A 15,549-nucleotide genomic window follows, 5' to 3' on the forward strand; every position below is an offset into this window, starting at 1 on the left:
TATACAGCACTGAAATGGGGTCTTTTGGCCCACCACTCCATGCTAGCACTTGTGGTCACATGGTGCATCTTCCATCTTCCCTCATCTAAATATTATCGAAATCTTCAATTCACCTCTCCCTGGTGTTTATCACCTGATGAAGGAGCAGCGCTGTGAAAGCCCGTGATTCCAAATGAACCTGTTGGACTTTAACATGGTGCTGTGACACTTCTTTCTGTGACCACCCCAGTCCAACGCAAGCATCTCCAATCATGTTAATCTTAAAATCCCAGCAGTGTAAAGGGAAGTCATTTGGCCCATCGAGTTTGCACCAATTCTGTGACAAAGAATCAGCCCCCTCCCTGTAAGCCCACACGTTTATCCCACTAATTCCCCCTAACCTACGCTGAGGGAGAATTTAGCATGGCCAATGCACCTAGCCAGCATGTTTTTCAGACTATGGGAGGAAAGCAGAGCACCCGGTTGGGGGGGAAAAACTGCACAGTCACAGGGAGGTAAGTGACTGTGTGGAGTTCATACTGAGGCTGGAATCAAACCCGGGTCCCTGGTGCTGTGAGGCAGTATTGCAACCACTGTGTCACCATGCTGACTCTCCTTTTGAATTCATCAAAAATATCACTTCAGCCACTTCCTATGGCAGAGAATTTCACATTTGCACCACTCTGGATCAAGGCGTTTGTTAGTTTACTCTCATTTCCTGCTTGGTGACGTTTTAAGACTGGTTTCTGATTTTTGCCTTTTCCCTCAAAAGGAAACGTTCTCTGCATGAAATCAAGCATAACATTTTGTAATGTTCAAGACTTCCGTTAGGTCACCCTTCGGTCGTCATTCCTCAAGAGAAAGGGGATACAGTCTAGTCCACCCTCTTCCTGATGTGGACAAACATGGATTTCTGGCATCGTCCTTGTAAATCTTCTCTGCACTTCTCTCTCATATGTTTACACAGTTGTTAGCACTGCGGCCTCACACTGCCAGGGACCTGGGTTCGATTCCCAGTTTGGGTCACTGTGCGAAGTCTGCACGTCTTGTTGTGGCGACTAGTGGATTTTCACAGTAAATTCATTGCACTGTTAATGTCAGCCTACTCTTGAATAACAAATAAACTTCAAATGTTGCTGCATTCTTATGACATCACGATGATCAGAACGTTGCACAGGATTGTAAATATGCTCTCACCAAGTTTAGCATTACTATCCAAGTTTTCTCAATTCTATCCCTCCTAGAAATAAAGCCTTTTAATCCAAAAGGATTGCTGTCTCCTATCACCAGACCCTTGCAATGATAATTTGATTCCATTTGCTAATCTGGGCTATTTAGTGGATTTTTCATAGATTTCACCATCAATACTGCCATGAGCAAGGCTCATTCGGCCCATTTACGGTTGCGCCAACAAACCCATAAAGCCTCAGGGTGGGAAAGCATTGGTAGATCTGCAATTAGCTAAAACGGAGCCCCAAGCTGACCCAGCGGGAAGCAAAAAGTCCTGCGTGTGTGAAAAATCATGTCCTTCAGCTGATTAGTCTTGCGACCAGTCAGAGGTTTACAGCGTGGAAACAGGCCCTTCTGCCCAACTTGTCCATGCTGCCCTTTCTTTTTAAACTCTGAAGCTAGTACCAATTGCCCGCATTTGGCCCATATGCATTTATACCCATCTTATCTACGTAACTGTCTCGATGCTTTTTAAAAGACAAAACTGTACCTGTCTCTGCTACTCCCTGTGGCAGCTTGTTCCAGACACTCACCATCTTCTGTGTGAAAAAATTTGTCCCTCTGGATCTTTTTGTATCTCTCCCCTCTCACCTTAAATCTATGCCCTGTAGTTTTAGACCCCCCAACCTTTGGGGGAAAAAATATTGACTATCTAGCGGATTTATACCTCATTATTATAAATCTCTATAAGATGACCCCTCAGCCTTCTACACTCCAGAGGAAAAAGTCCCAGTCTAGCCAGCCTCTCCTTGTAACTCAAACCATCAAGTCCTGGTAGCATCCTAGTAAATCTTTTCTGTCCTCTTCTAGTTTAATAATATCCTTTCTATAATAGGGTGACCAGAACTGGACACAGTATTCCATATGTGACCTGACCAATGTCCTGTACAACTTCAGTAAGACGCTCCAACTCCTGTAGTCAATGTTCTGACCAATGAAACCAAGCGTGCTAAATGCCGTCTTCACCATTCCGTCCACTTCTGACTCCTCTTTCAAGGAGCTATGAACATGTACCCCTGGATTTCTTTGTTCTGTAACTCTCCCTAATGCCCTACCATTAACTGAGTAAGTACTGCTCTGCTTCAATCTACCAAAAGGCATCACCTCACACTTATCTAAATTAAACTCCATCTGCCGTTCGTCAGCCCACTGGTCCAGTTGATCAAGATCAGTCATGCTTTAGAGAAATTAAATGTCCTATTTCCCCACTCCACTCTTTTGAGCATACTGTCTTGCGACACTACTTGTAGCAACCTTGATTTTAATATCCGGGAGATGGTGATATAGCGTAACCAGACCACTAATCCAGATTTCTGACTACAAATCCAGATACCCAACTACTAACTCAGAGGCCCAGGCTAATAAGTTCAGAATCAGCAATTGTTACCCAACTGAGTAATGGGGACATGACTTCAAATTCCACCATGATAGCTGGTGGAATTTGAAATTAGTTATTAAATATGAAAGAAAGAAGAAAGAAAATTACAGCACAGAAAGAGGCCTTAGGGCCCTCCAAGCCTGCATTGACCATGCTGCTCAACTGAACTAAAACCCCTAACTGTTCTGGAGACATATCCCTCTATTCCCATCCTATTCATGTATTTGTCAAGACACCCCTTAAATGTCACTATCATATCTGCTCCCGCTACTTCCCCCAGCAGCGAGTTCCAGACACCCACCACCTTCTGTGTCAAAAAAAAACACTTGCCCCATACATCTCCTTTAAATCTTGCCCTTCGCATCTTAAACCTATGCCCCCTAGTAATTGACTCTTCCACCCTGGGAAAAAGCTTCTGACTATCCACTGTGTCCGTGCCCCTCATAATCTTATAGACTTCAATCAGGTTGCCCCTCAATCTCCATTGTTCCAGTGAGAACAAACCAAGTTTCTCCAGCCTCTCCTCACAGCTAATGCCCTCCATACCAGGCAACATCCTGGTAAGTATTTTCTGTACCCTTTCCAAAGCCTCCACCTCCTTCTGGTAGTGTGGTGATCAGAGCTGAACACTATATTCCAAGTATATATCCAAGAAATATCAAAGCTGGTTTCAGTAATGGTGACTATGAAGCTATCATTGCTTGTCATATATAAAAAAAACCATCTTGTTCACGGATTTCCTTCTCTGAAGCATATTAACCGTCCTTACCTAGTCAGGTCTAAATCTGACTCCAGACCCATTCCAATGTGATTGACTTTCAACAATCCTCTGAAATGGCTCAACAGTTCAAGGGTACTTGGGGTTGGGTAACAATTGCTGATTCTGCCAGTGATGCCCACGTCCCATGACAGAACAAAAAGAATATTAGCAAATTTGTGGACTGGCATACTTTCACATCCTTCTCCTAATCCCAAGCTTGGAGGAATATGCTGTTGAGGGTTCTAGTTTGGGCAGAAGGGAGAATTGTGTTTATTCTTCCAGACCATTCTTTATTGGTAATGTATTTCTGACCTATTGCCAACAACTTTATCATGCCGCTTTCAGAAGTAGAAACAAACAGGAAGGCATATGTTAATGTCGGTACAAAGGTGCAACTTGAAAGAACCAAACTGACCATGCATTCTTTCCTGTTATCTTGCCTGAGGGGAAATTGTGCAAGGCTGAGTTTCTGAAGCCTTTCTGAACACCTGAATGAATTGACTGGAAGTTCTGAGCAAGCAGTGTGACTAGTGTGTAGGCTAGTGTGTGTCTGCTCATGATCTAACTGCATCATCATCCTCAGTCCTGTGCTTTCACCAAGCTGAGAACATTGCTACTTCTCAGGGTCCCTCTGATTTTGTTTTTCCCTTGTTGTTTAACTCCTCTTCTCGCTGCCTTCCCCCACCCCTGTCTTGTTCCCAAGGCAGATACACCAGCTGTGGGGTCATAACTCTCACGGGTCGACAATTCATGGGTGCATCTTAAGTAGGATTTTCACCTTTTAAACCTAAATGGCTGACGTCTGCAGACTGATCGGCTGTGGGTGAAGTTTTTAAGCTTTATTTAGGAGTGTCACATGTCGGCTTACATTAACACTGCAAAGAAGTTCACTGTGAAAATCTCCTTGTTCCCACACTCTTGACTGTTCGGGTACACGGAGGGAGAATTTAACCATGGCCAATGCACCTAATCAATACGCTTTTCAGGCTGTGGGGGGGCGGGGTGGATACCGGAGCGCCCGGAGGAAACCCACGCAGACACGGGGAGAATGTGCAGACTCAGCACAGACAGTGACCCAAGCGGGAAATCGAACCCGGGTCCCTGGCGCTGTGAGGCAGCAGTGCTAACCACTGTGCCACTGTAAATAGAGCATGATCATAAACTCAGCCTGATACTGTGCACTCTGCTGTCCACAAGTGCGTATTTTCTATTTGTGATCTCTAGGCAACGATAGAGTCTGGAAGAATATTTCCTCCCTACCCAGCAACTACCGCCTCCTCCCTCCCCCCAATTCAGGGATGGACCTCAGTAACTCTATTGTCCTGGCTGATATCAACAGTTCGTTCAAATTGGGCAATAAACCTGAGTCATCCCATAAATTAGGAATAAATAGTGATGAAAGATTTCCCAAATCCAGAAACATGGTGTACTGGCACAGATAGCTGTGAACTTAAAAAGTCTAAAACCTCCATAGTGTGGCCCTCGAGGGTCCCTAGTCTATTCACATACAGGTTGTTCTACTTGAGAAGGCAAGTTGATGAAGAAGGATGATACTGCAGCCAACCTTATTCAAACCTACATTTATTTACAGGCTGAAATGTTACAAGCATTCACCTCCTAACTCGAACACCTCAAAATGTAATAAAATCATAGAATCTTACAGTGCAGAAGGAGGCCATTCAGCCCATCAAGTCTGCACCAACCACAATCCACCTAGGCCCTATCCCCATGCGCTTACCCGAGCTGGTCCTCCTGACACTAAGGGCCAATTTATCATGGCCAATCCACCTAACGTGCACATCTGTCGGACTGTAGGAGGAAATCGGAGCACCTGGAGGAAACCCATGCAGACACGGGGAGAAAGTGCAGACTCCGCACAGACAGTGACCCAAGCTGGGAATCGAACCTGGGTTCCTGGCGCTGTGAGGCAGCAGTGCTAACCACTTGCCACCTGTATATATGTGTATATATTTGTTCAAATGAATTCCTAATTGATGTCCTTCCTCTGCACATAACTAAACAGAGTTGATATACAATTATAGTATAAGGGCTGCTTGGTGGCACAGTGGTTAGCACTGCTGCTTCATAACTCCAGGGACCCGAGTGCACTTCTGGCCTTAGGTGACCGTGTGGAGTTTGCACATTCTCCCCATGTCTGCATGTGTTTCCTCCGGATGCTTTGGTTTCCTCCCACAGTCCAAAGATGTACGGTTAGATGGATTGACTATGCTAAATTGCCCATTAGTGTCCCAAGATGTGTCGGTTAAATGGATTAGTCACAATAGATGTGTGGGGTTACCGGGATATGGTGGGGGGAAAGAGCCTCAGTAAGATGCTCTGTCAGAGAGTCAGTGCAAACTAGATGAGCCGAATGACCCCCTCTGCACTGTAGGGATTCTAATACAGGTGAACAATTTGACAAATGTGCGCCCTAAACTGCTCAAATTGGGCATTACTGATGTACTTTTGATGTGCTATGACTGTCAAAACTGCAGTTTTCTTTGTGTGAAGCAATTTGTAATGTACTGCCATAATACAGATTTGACCCTCAGCTTTTGATATGTTCTTTTTAAGGTTGTCATATGTGGCTTTGCAGTAGCTACTGGAGCAGCACAGAGGCTGATTTCTGGCTATGATGCTTATGGAAACATTTGTGGACAAAAGAACAACAAAGTGGAGGGAGAAGAATGGAGTGGCCTTGATCACACAGAGAATAAGTAACTATGTCATCAGCATTCCAGAATGATGTGTTATAGATGTGGCACTTTATCAAATGGCTTCTTGGAATCTTATGTCCACCGGTTCCCCTTTGTCCACAGCACAGCTTATTTCCTCAAAGGACTCCAATGAATTTGTTGAACATAATTTTCCTTTCACAAAACCATGTTGCCTGTGCCTGATTACCTGGTACAACGTCATTAATAATGAGGAGGCAGTACTCTTAGAACATAGAAAAACTACAGCACAAACAGACCCTTTGGCCCACAAGTTGCACCAATGATATCCCTACCTACTAGGCTTACCTATAACCCTCAATCCTATTATGTCCCGTGTACTCATCCAGAAGTCTCTTAAAAGACTCTATCGAATTTGCCTCTACCACCACCACCACCACCACCACTGACGGCAGCCAATTCCACTCACCCACTACCCTCTGAGTGAAAAACTTAGCCCTGATATCTCCTCCGTACCTACTCCCCAACACCTTAAACCTGTGTCCTCTCGTAGCAACCATTTCAGCCCTGGGAAAAAGCCCCTGAGAATCCACCCGATCTATACCTCTCAACATCTTATACACTTCTATCAGGTCACCTCTCATCCTTCATCTCTCCAAGGAGTAAAGACCGAGCTCCCTCATAACGCATGCCACCCAATCCAGGCAACATCCTTGTAAATCTCCTCTGCACCCTTTCAATAGCTTCCACATCTCTCCTGTAATGAGGCGACCAGAACTGAGCATAGTACTCCAAGAGGGGTCTGACTACGGTCTTGTAAAGCATATTATTATAATACATTACTGTTGTGTTATAGAACATGCTAGAACCCATACCTTTTCATTCTCGAGATTTTATTAGCAATCTGGTGTGTGGCATATTATGTGGAATGTGAATTTGTTGTCTGATAATGAAAAATGCAAAGTTTCATTTCTGAATGTAACAGCTGAGATGCTTAAACATTATATTGAAGCTCCAGGAACCCTTAATTAAAATTGCCTTTTAAACATTGCAAATGAGGTAAAGTTTTGGAGAAGGGGAATTGGGAGTTGGGTTGTTGCCTGATGACAGGTTCTCCGCTTCCACATGAAAGCCTCTTGAGTCCTCAGCTTCAAATATTGCTACTGATTGTGCCTCCAGAGCTCTGGAATGTGGACTGAAGAAAGATAACCCTTCTGCAAACTGTGTGTGCAATGATTAGAACATCTCGGAGCTTAACATATGTATACAGAGGTGATGTTTCCCTCTGTGTGATTTTGGAACCAGCCAAAGGGATTTTTTTCACCTCGTAATCTTATATGGGAGTAGAAGTTATTAGCTTAGGTAAATTAAAGCGGGATCTGCCAATCTATCATGAACAAATGACAGGTCTTTATTTTAAAATTGTTGACAACCTTATTAAAACAATTAACAAACTAAATAAACTCTCCAATAGAATGCTGTCCGAATAATACAAGAATCATGAATGAAACAAAGGCTTATAAATTCCAGTCATTCTCAAAAAGACACAGACACACACACACGTGTGCTCTCGCTCTCACACCCGCTCGCGTACTCGCTCACTTATCAGAAGTCTGAGATCTTTGCTGTTCAGGTCTGATACACCTTCTGAGTTGGTCTACTTTCCGACTGTAGTTGGTAAGTTTTATGAAGGCGTACGTTAAACTGCAGGATTCTATATGAGAGATTCACCTCTCCGTCCATCTGACTAAAGAGATGGCAAGGTTACTCTAAAGTTATTTCCCCTTGTCGGGGTTTAAATACTGGAATTACCTCACAGTAGTCCTACGATCTGAGTGGAGGTCACAGAAGGAGAAAGCCATGGGGGGGCTTTCAAAATAAGGGTGGAGAATATGTTGGTTCCAGTATTCAATTTTACTTGATGGAAAAATATGGCTGAAGATGTGCTTTTTCCACTATAACCTTTGTTTACTTTTTTATCTCCCTCAGGTATGTTTTTTTCTTGGATCCTTGTGACATTGATGTGAAAACTTTCAGGCTCAAATCCAAGGCTCTATGTGTAGCCAAATGTCCATACACTGACCTGAACACACTCCAGGAAATCTACAATTTTGCCATACAAAATGGTAAGATTAAATATGTGGTCGTGGGAGTGAAAGGGGAGGAGCAGAATCTGAGTTTAGAGTGTCGTTTATTTCCATTGTGACCTTTGCTTATTTTTGAAATGATCCAGAGCAAGGTGGTATAACCTTCAGATTGAACGTGAGGGTTCGTGACTGACCCCTCTGCAATCTTTTTCAGTTTGGAATGTGGGAACCAAAAACAGGCACAGGCCATTTGGCCCCTCAAGCTTGTTCTGCCATCTAATAAGATCACGGCTGTCTTGATGACCTTAAATCTGCATCCCATCTAGTCCCTTGTAACCAATCACCACCTGGTGATTGGTATGGTAGCACAGTGGTTAGCACAAAGGCTCTCAGCGCCGGGGACCCAGGTTCGATTCCAGGTTTGGGCCATTGCCTGTGTGGAGTCTGCACATTCTCCCCATATCTGTATGGGTTTCCTCTGGGTGCTCCTGTTTCCTCCCGCAGTCGGAAAGATATGCTGGTTAGGTGCATTGACCGTGCTAAATTGACCCTCAGTGTGACTCGAACAGGTGCAGGAATGTGGGGACTAGGGGATTTTCATAGTAACTTAATTGTAGTGTTAATGTAAGCCTACTTGTGACACTAATAAATAAACTTTAAACCTTGCTTATCAAGAACCCATCCACCTATGCCTTAAAAATATTTATAGACTTTGCTTTCACCACTTTTCCAGAAAGAGTTCCTAAGAAACTTAACCTTTTGAGAAAACTTCACTGTCTCTCCGTTTTAAATGGACACCCTCTTAATTGTAAATAATGACCCCTAATTCTGGATCCTCCTACAAGAGGACACATCCATCCTGTCAAGACTCCTTAGGATCTATGTGTCATCTTTTACCCTTCTAAACTCCAGTGGATGCAAGCCTCACCTGCCCAATCTTTCTCAGAAGACAACACACCCCTTCCATGGTTTAAGTCTATTAAACCTTCTCTGAACTACTGTCAATGCATTTACAGCCTTCCTTAAATGAAGTTTTCAATACCGTGCACAGTACTTTAAATGTGGTCTAGTTCCTGATCCAACTGAAGAATAACCTCCCCATCTTTGAGTTCAATCCCTCTCGCAACAAATTGTATTTGTACTTGAATACTAGCCTTGTGTGGAACATGCACTAGGACATGCAGCTCCCTTTGCCCCTCAGGGGCAAATAGACTTAAACCATGGAAGGGGTGTGTTGTTTTCTGAGAAAGATTGGGCAGGTGAGGCTTGCAATCTCTCACCATTTACATAAATGCTCTTTTTTTTAATTCTTCCCGTCAAAATGGACAATTTCACATTTTCCCAAATTATACTCCATTTTCCAGATCTATGCCTACTCGCACAACTTACCTCTTTTTGTAACCTCCTTGTGTCCTCTCACGAGTCATGTTCCTACCTGCCATTGTGTCATCAGCAAATTTGGAAACCATCCCTTTAATCCCTTCATCCAAATCCTTTGTATTAGTTGTAATCAATTGAAGTCCCAGCACTGATTCCGGTGGCACGCCACTTGCCAAACCGAATCCGATCCCTTTATGCCAACTCTGTGCTTCCTGTTAGCCAGCCAATCTTCTGTCCAGGCCAATACATTACCACCTGTACAATGAGCTTTTATTTTCCGCAATAACCTTTTGGTGTGGCACTTTATCAAATGGTTTCTTGGAATCTAAGTAGAGAACATCCATTGGCTCACCTTTGTCCACAGCACAGATTATTTCCTCAAAGAACCCCAATAAGTTTGTTAAACATAATTTTCTTTTCACAAAACCATGTTGACTCTGCCTGACTTCCTTGAGCTTATCCAAGTGCCCTGCTTATAACATCATTAATAATGAGGAGGCGGTGGCCTGTTGGTATTATCAGTCGACTGTTAATGCAGAAACTCAACGAATGTTCTGGGGACCCAGATTTGAATCCTGCCTCAGCAGATGGTGGAATTTGAATTCGATAAAAAATATCTGAACTTAAGAATCTGCTGAATCTACTATGAAACCATTGTCGATTGTCAGAAAAACCCATCTGATTCACTAATGTCCTTTAGGGATTAGTCTGGGTCTGGCCTACACGTGGGCAATAAATGCTCGATAGCCAGTGACGCCCATGTCCTATGAATCAATAATAAAAGTCCAATGTTGTATCCATTCTCTTAATGAAAAATCTCAAATAGCTGAATTTTGGTACCCCAAAGACCAGAGTGATCAATGTTCATGTTTTCCTAGTACATGTTGCCTGTTCTTCAATAAATTATGCTTTCTCAGCTGATCATTCTTTATTCCTGAAAATTGTTTGGAGACCTTCTGTACAGATATTTAATATGCTGACTGTAGTTTCCATTGTGCATTATTAATGCTGAGATTATATAAACTGCTTTTGAGTCCTTCACAGTTCCCAAACTTGATGAACTTACAAAATTCCTGTCAGTTTCTTCCTCAGCCTGATTGTCCTCCATTCTTGACTGCACTTTTTGCAAGAAACGGTCTACTTCTCCTACCTCTGTCTCACTCTTTATCATCGATGTCTCATTTCTTTCTGAATCGCTGCTGGCTTTCATATATAGTCCTTTATTTGACATTTTTAGCCTTTTGGAAAGCTGGTGCACTCAGGGAGATGGAAAGCAAGCAGGTTGCTAGAGCAACGAGATGCTTCACCAAGTGGTACTGAATGAGGAGCTAGTCGTGGCCAGGAAGACACAGGTTCATTCATTTTGAGAGGTCACCAACTAGGGACAGTGGTCATGGGTGTTGGTCTAAGGATGTAAAGGAATTGAGCCTGGAAGGAGTTTGGGCTGTGATAGCTTTTTTAAAAGTTATTTATTAATGTCACAAGTAGGCTTTACATTAACACTGCAATGAAGTTAATGTAAAAATCCCCTAGTCACCACACTTTGGTGCCTGTTTGAGTACACTGAGGAAGAATATAGCACGGCCAATGCACCTAACCACATCTTTCGGACTGTGGGAGGCAACCAGAGCACTCGGAGGAAACCCAAGGGGAGAATGTGCAGACTCTGCACAGGCAGTGACCCAAGCTGGGAATTGAACCCTGGTCCCTGGCACTGAGAGGCAGCAGTGCTATCCGCTATGCCACTTAATCAGTTGAGGGGGTATTAATGCTTGGCAGGAATCAGGTTGGGTTGTAGACCTCGAAGGAAGATCTGAAATGGGGTGAGTTTGGGAGGTTAGAAATTTGGGACAAATAGATGTTTTCTGGGTAGTGTGCATTTTTCTTTCCCTCTGTCTTTGGATCTCTTCAGTAAATCGGGTCGCTGCATACTTTTGTTTGCATGGTATTCTAAACAAGTTGACCATGTTTGCTATGTCATGTAAAATGTTTCTGTACAGAACTGTTTGTAGCCATTTCCATCTGGTTGCATTTTTTTGGGTGAATGTCCGGATGCTGTTAGTTTCCCTGAGGTGTATATATTATTGGATAAGGTTTCAGCGTTGATTTTTCCTAATGTACAGTGTAGATGCAGGTCATCAAATTACATTTAAAAAATTTCAATTCTTCTTTGTTTTAGGATCAAAGCTGTGTGATTATAGCGTGAAAGAAGAGGATTATAGATCAGCCGGTCAGAATTTGTGTCCTAAACTTCCTGTTAAATCCAGGTAGGCAAATTAAGATGATCTATTTAAGAAACTGCACATCACAATGTACATAACCCCAGTGATTAAATTTTAGAGATCACTTTTATGAAGAAATGTGTTCTGTGCCGTGGGTAAATGTGAAGATTCTCCAGAAGTGGATTATCGAATGACATGAGTTGTATGTGAAGTTTTCTGTCTGCATGTCCAACAGAATTAAAACTTGAGCAATTCCCCATTCAAACTTGGTGATATTTCATATGACTGAAGTGTATTCATATTTCCTAACTGAGCAGTTATATATTAGAGAGGTGATGGCCTTGAGGCCTTATCGCTAGTCTATTTATCCAGAAACTCAGCTAATGTTCTGGCAACCTGGATTCGAATCCCATCGCGGCAGATGGCGGAATTTGAATTTGATTTTTAAAAAAAATCTGGAATTAAGAATCTTTTGATGACCATGAAACAGGTGCCGATTGTCGGAAAAGCCCACCTGGTTCACTAATGTCCTTTAGGGAAGGAAATCTGCTGTCCTTACCTGTTCTGATCTGCAAGTGACTCCAGAGCCACAGCAATGTGGTTGACTCTCAACTGCACTCCTAGGGTGACTAGGGATGGGCAATAAATCCTGGACTGCCAGTGACATGTCCCACAAATTAATTAAAAAAAAAGTGTCCATCCTGGATAAATGTTCAAATAGGCAGTACTGTGTGCTTCATTGAGTTGATGCCCTGTTATAAGCAGTTTAAAAATTTCCTGTGTTGTGAAGGGCTAATAGATGTTGCAAAATATAGATATATTAGGCTTTTTTTCAAGCACAAAACTAGCCAAGGATCCAGGTTCAATTCTATCATTGGCTGACAGTCTGTGTGGAATTTGCATATTCTCCCTGTGTGTGCTTGGATTTCCTCTGGGTGCTCCGGTTTCCTCCCACAGTCCAAAGATGTGCCGGTTAAGTGGATTGGTCACACTAAGTTGCCCCTTAAATGTCCAAAGATAAAGCTAAAGTTTGTTTATTTGACACAAGTAGGCCTACATTCACATTGCTATGAAGTTACTGTGAAAATCCCCACGTCGCCACACTCCGGCATCTGATCGGGTACACTGGGAGAGAGTTTAGCACGGATAATGCATCCAACCAGTACGTCTTTGGAAATGTGGGAGGAAACTGGAGCACCTGGAGGAAACCCACGCAGACACAGGGCGGAGGTGCAGGCTCCGCACACAGTGACCCAAGCTGGTAATCAAAACTGTGTCCCTGACGCTGTGAGGCAGCAGTGTTCACTGTGCTCCCCCACTTGTGCAGTTTATGGGGATATAGGGATAGGAGTGAGCCTGGGTAAGATGCTCTTGTCGATGAATTGATGCAGACTTATTGGGCCAAATGGCCTCCCTTCTGCGCTGTAGCAATTCTATGAAACTTTAATATAAATCTTGCTGCCACTACTTTGCTCTGATATTTTACTATGACCAATGATAGTGTTTTTCACGTGTTGGATTTTCCACTCTCTGCATTCTGTTACCACAGAATCACGGGCATCCCCACAGTGCAGAAGAAGGCCATTTGGCCCAACGAGACTCCACTAACACCAATCGCACCCAGGCCCTATATCTGTAACCCCACGTATTTATCTTGCTCATCCCCCGACACTAAGGGTCAATTTAGCATGGCCAATCCACCGAACCTGCACATCTTTGGAGTGTGGGAGGAAACCAGAGCACCCGGAAGAAACCCACACTGACACAGGGAGAATGTGCAAACTCCGCTCATGATGACCCGAGGCCAGAATTGCTCTGGGCTCCCTCATGCTGTGAGGCAGCAGTGCTAATCACTGGGCCACCTAATCATGTTTATTGCTTCTGATATCCCTGTTGCTGAGGTATGCATGCCATTTCTCTGGATTTTGAGAATTTAGTTTGCATTTATTCCATCACCAAGTGGACCTTGTACTCTTAAAGTCACCATCCTATTGCCTTTCAGAGTTAGTTAACAAAGCTATCAACTCCCAAATAGCTATTTTCTTATTTGAATGTTTTCATTGCCACGAAGTCACTTCTGTTTTAGTTATTCTATCTAAATAGCTTGCCCTTGTTATGTACCTCCAAAACCCGAGCTGACTGTTTGATAATCCACTTGTCATCATCTTTGACAATGCCAGGACCATTTACTAACATAAGATCTTTGACCCAAAGTTGTGTTCATACCCAAATAGTTTCCCTTGCATTGTATTTGCATCCTCTGACTCTTGTTACAATTAACTCAGTAATTCTGCACAGGCTCTTTTATCTCTCTTGGTCTGTCCATTCTCGATGTGGAGATGCCAGCGATGGACTGGGGTAAACACAGTAAGAAGTCTCACAACACCAGGTTAAAATCCAACAGGTGTATTGGACTGTTGGACTTTAACCTGGTGTTGTGAGACTTCTTACTGTCCATTCTCCACAGCAATGACCTCCCATTCCCGTAATGACTTAGACTTTCTTCTCACCCAATATTTTGCTGTGCTCAGAAACCAATTAGCTTAAATTGTGTTTGATGACAAAGTGATGCCATCGACAGACTCATGCGATCTGAACCATGCGCCTGCCTGTATGTTGTAACTGCAATAATATGCAAGGGACCAATAATTATTGCTTAATCACGGCGTGCATCTGAGACTATGTGGGAAGCCCACTAGTCTACTCGGAAGGGTGGTAAATACAACACAATTGGGGTTAAGCATTGAGGCTCAAATGGGATTTATTTGCAGGTGAGGTAATTACCCATGAGAGTTGTATAGAGGACAGACTGGTGGTATAACACTCGACTTATCCAGTTTATGAGATGCTTTACTACAAAAACAAGCCATCAAAAACCTTTGTCATTCGAATCATAGTGAGTTCAGTGAGTGCCACATAGTAACTGGTTCACACGTTGTAGGCAGTGTGAAGCACGGAACTGGAGATACGAGCTGCTTCTCTCTGGTGCCTCTTGAGTCATTTAGATTGATATTAATTAACATATTAATAAGTTCATTATTTGAAACTTTCCTTTGGAGAAAATATGATGGACTATTTTATCTTGCATTAACATGCTTTATGATGGATTTATAAGATATTACGTTGTGTGCGATTTTATTTCTCCCACTACAAACGGAGTCCAAGGGGAAAAAAAAACATGCAAGCTCATTTTGAGTTTGCTGAATATTTTGCAATTTAATAAGGAATGATGTGGAGGACCAGTTACAGGTTTAACGTTTATTGAATACATTGTTTTTAAAAGTGTACGCGTGCCTTATCACTGCCGTCAGTCATCTCCATTATTGATATTGGTTTGACATTACTTTTTTTTTGTCTTTTTGTTTTTACACCAGTAAATCTATCCCATTCTTCCATCGTTGTATCCCAGATGGAATTTACTGCCTTGAAAAATTTTTGGAAGGCCTCACCAAGTTCATCAGTGACAATAGTGTCTTGCAGAGAGTGATTACTGGAGTAATGACCAGCAAAGAAATTATAGTGGGACTTTGCTTTTTATCTCTAGGTAATGATTCTTGAATACATCCTTTATTTTAAAGAAAACAATATTAAATCCAGAGTTGCATTACTGAGTAATTTAATTTAACTTAAGTGCTTTAGTTATATTTCGCAACTAATATTATCCCAAGCAATGTACACCCTGTTTATTTTGCATTCTGTTGTTTGATACAAATGTTAGTTTGATTTTAGGTATTACTATGTTTCAACTGATTGAAAGTTTTTTGCGTATGGCCGCAGGCATTCAGTAAGTGTATTCTCCTCTTGTATCTTTAACCCAGAAGCCATTTGTTTCATTTTT

At 42.7% G+C, this 15,549-nt stretch overlaps 1 protein-coding gene across 2 annotated transcripts in view; it reads left to right on the plus strand.

Annotated features, from left to right (window-relative positions):
• Window positions 1-15,549, plus strand: part of LOC145342899 (choline transporter-like protein 1) — an 82,549-nt gene that overhangs the window by 24,690 nt on the left and 42,310 nt on the right. For both annotated transcript variants that reach the window (XM_080188473.1, XM_080188472.1), the window contains exons 3-6: window positions 5,922-6,064; window positions 8,012-8,148; window positions 11,669-11,756; window positions 15,086-15,255. In XM_080188473.1, coding sequence (XP_080044599.1) covers window positions 5,922-6,064; window positions 8,012-8,148; window positions 11,669-11,756; window positions 15,086-15,255 — 538 coding nt within the window. The remainder of the gene's footprint in view (window positions 1-5,921; window positions 6,065-8,011; window positions 8,149-11,668; window positions 11,757-15,085; window positions 15,256-15,549) is intronic.

This window comes from Carcharhinus amblyrhynchos, chromosome 5, assembly GCF_965287045.1.
Source record: "Carcharhinus amblyrhynchos chromosome 5, sCarAmb.v2.hapA, whole genome shotgun sequence".
In the NCBI taxonomy this organism is placed as follows: domain Eukaryota; kingdom Metazoa; phylum Chordata; class Chondrichthyes; order Carcharhiniformes; family Carcharhinidae; genus Carcharhinus; species Carcharhinus amblyrhynchos.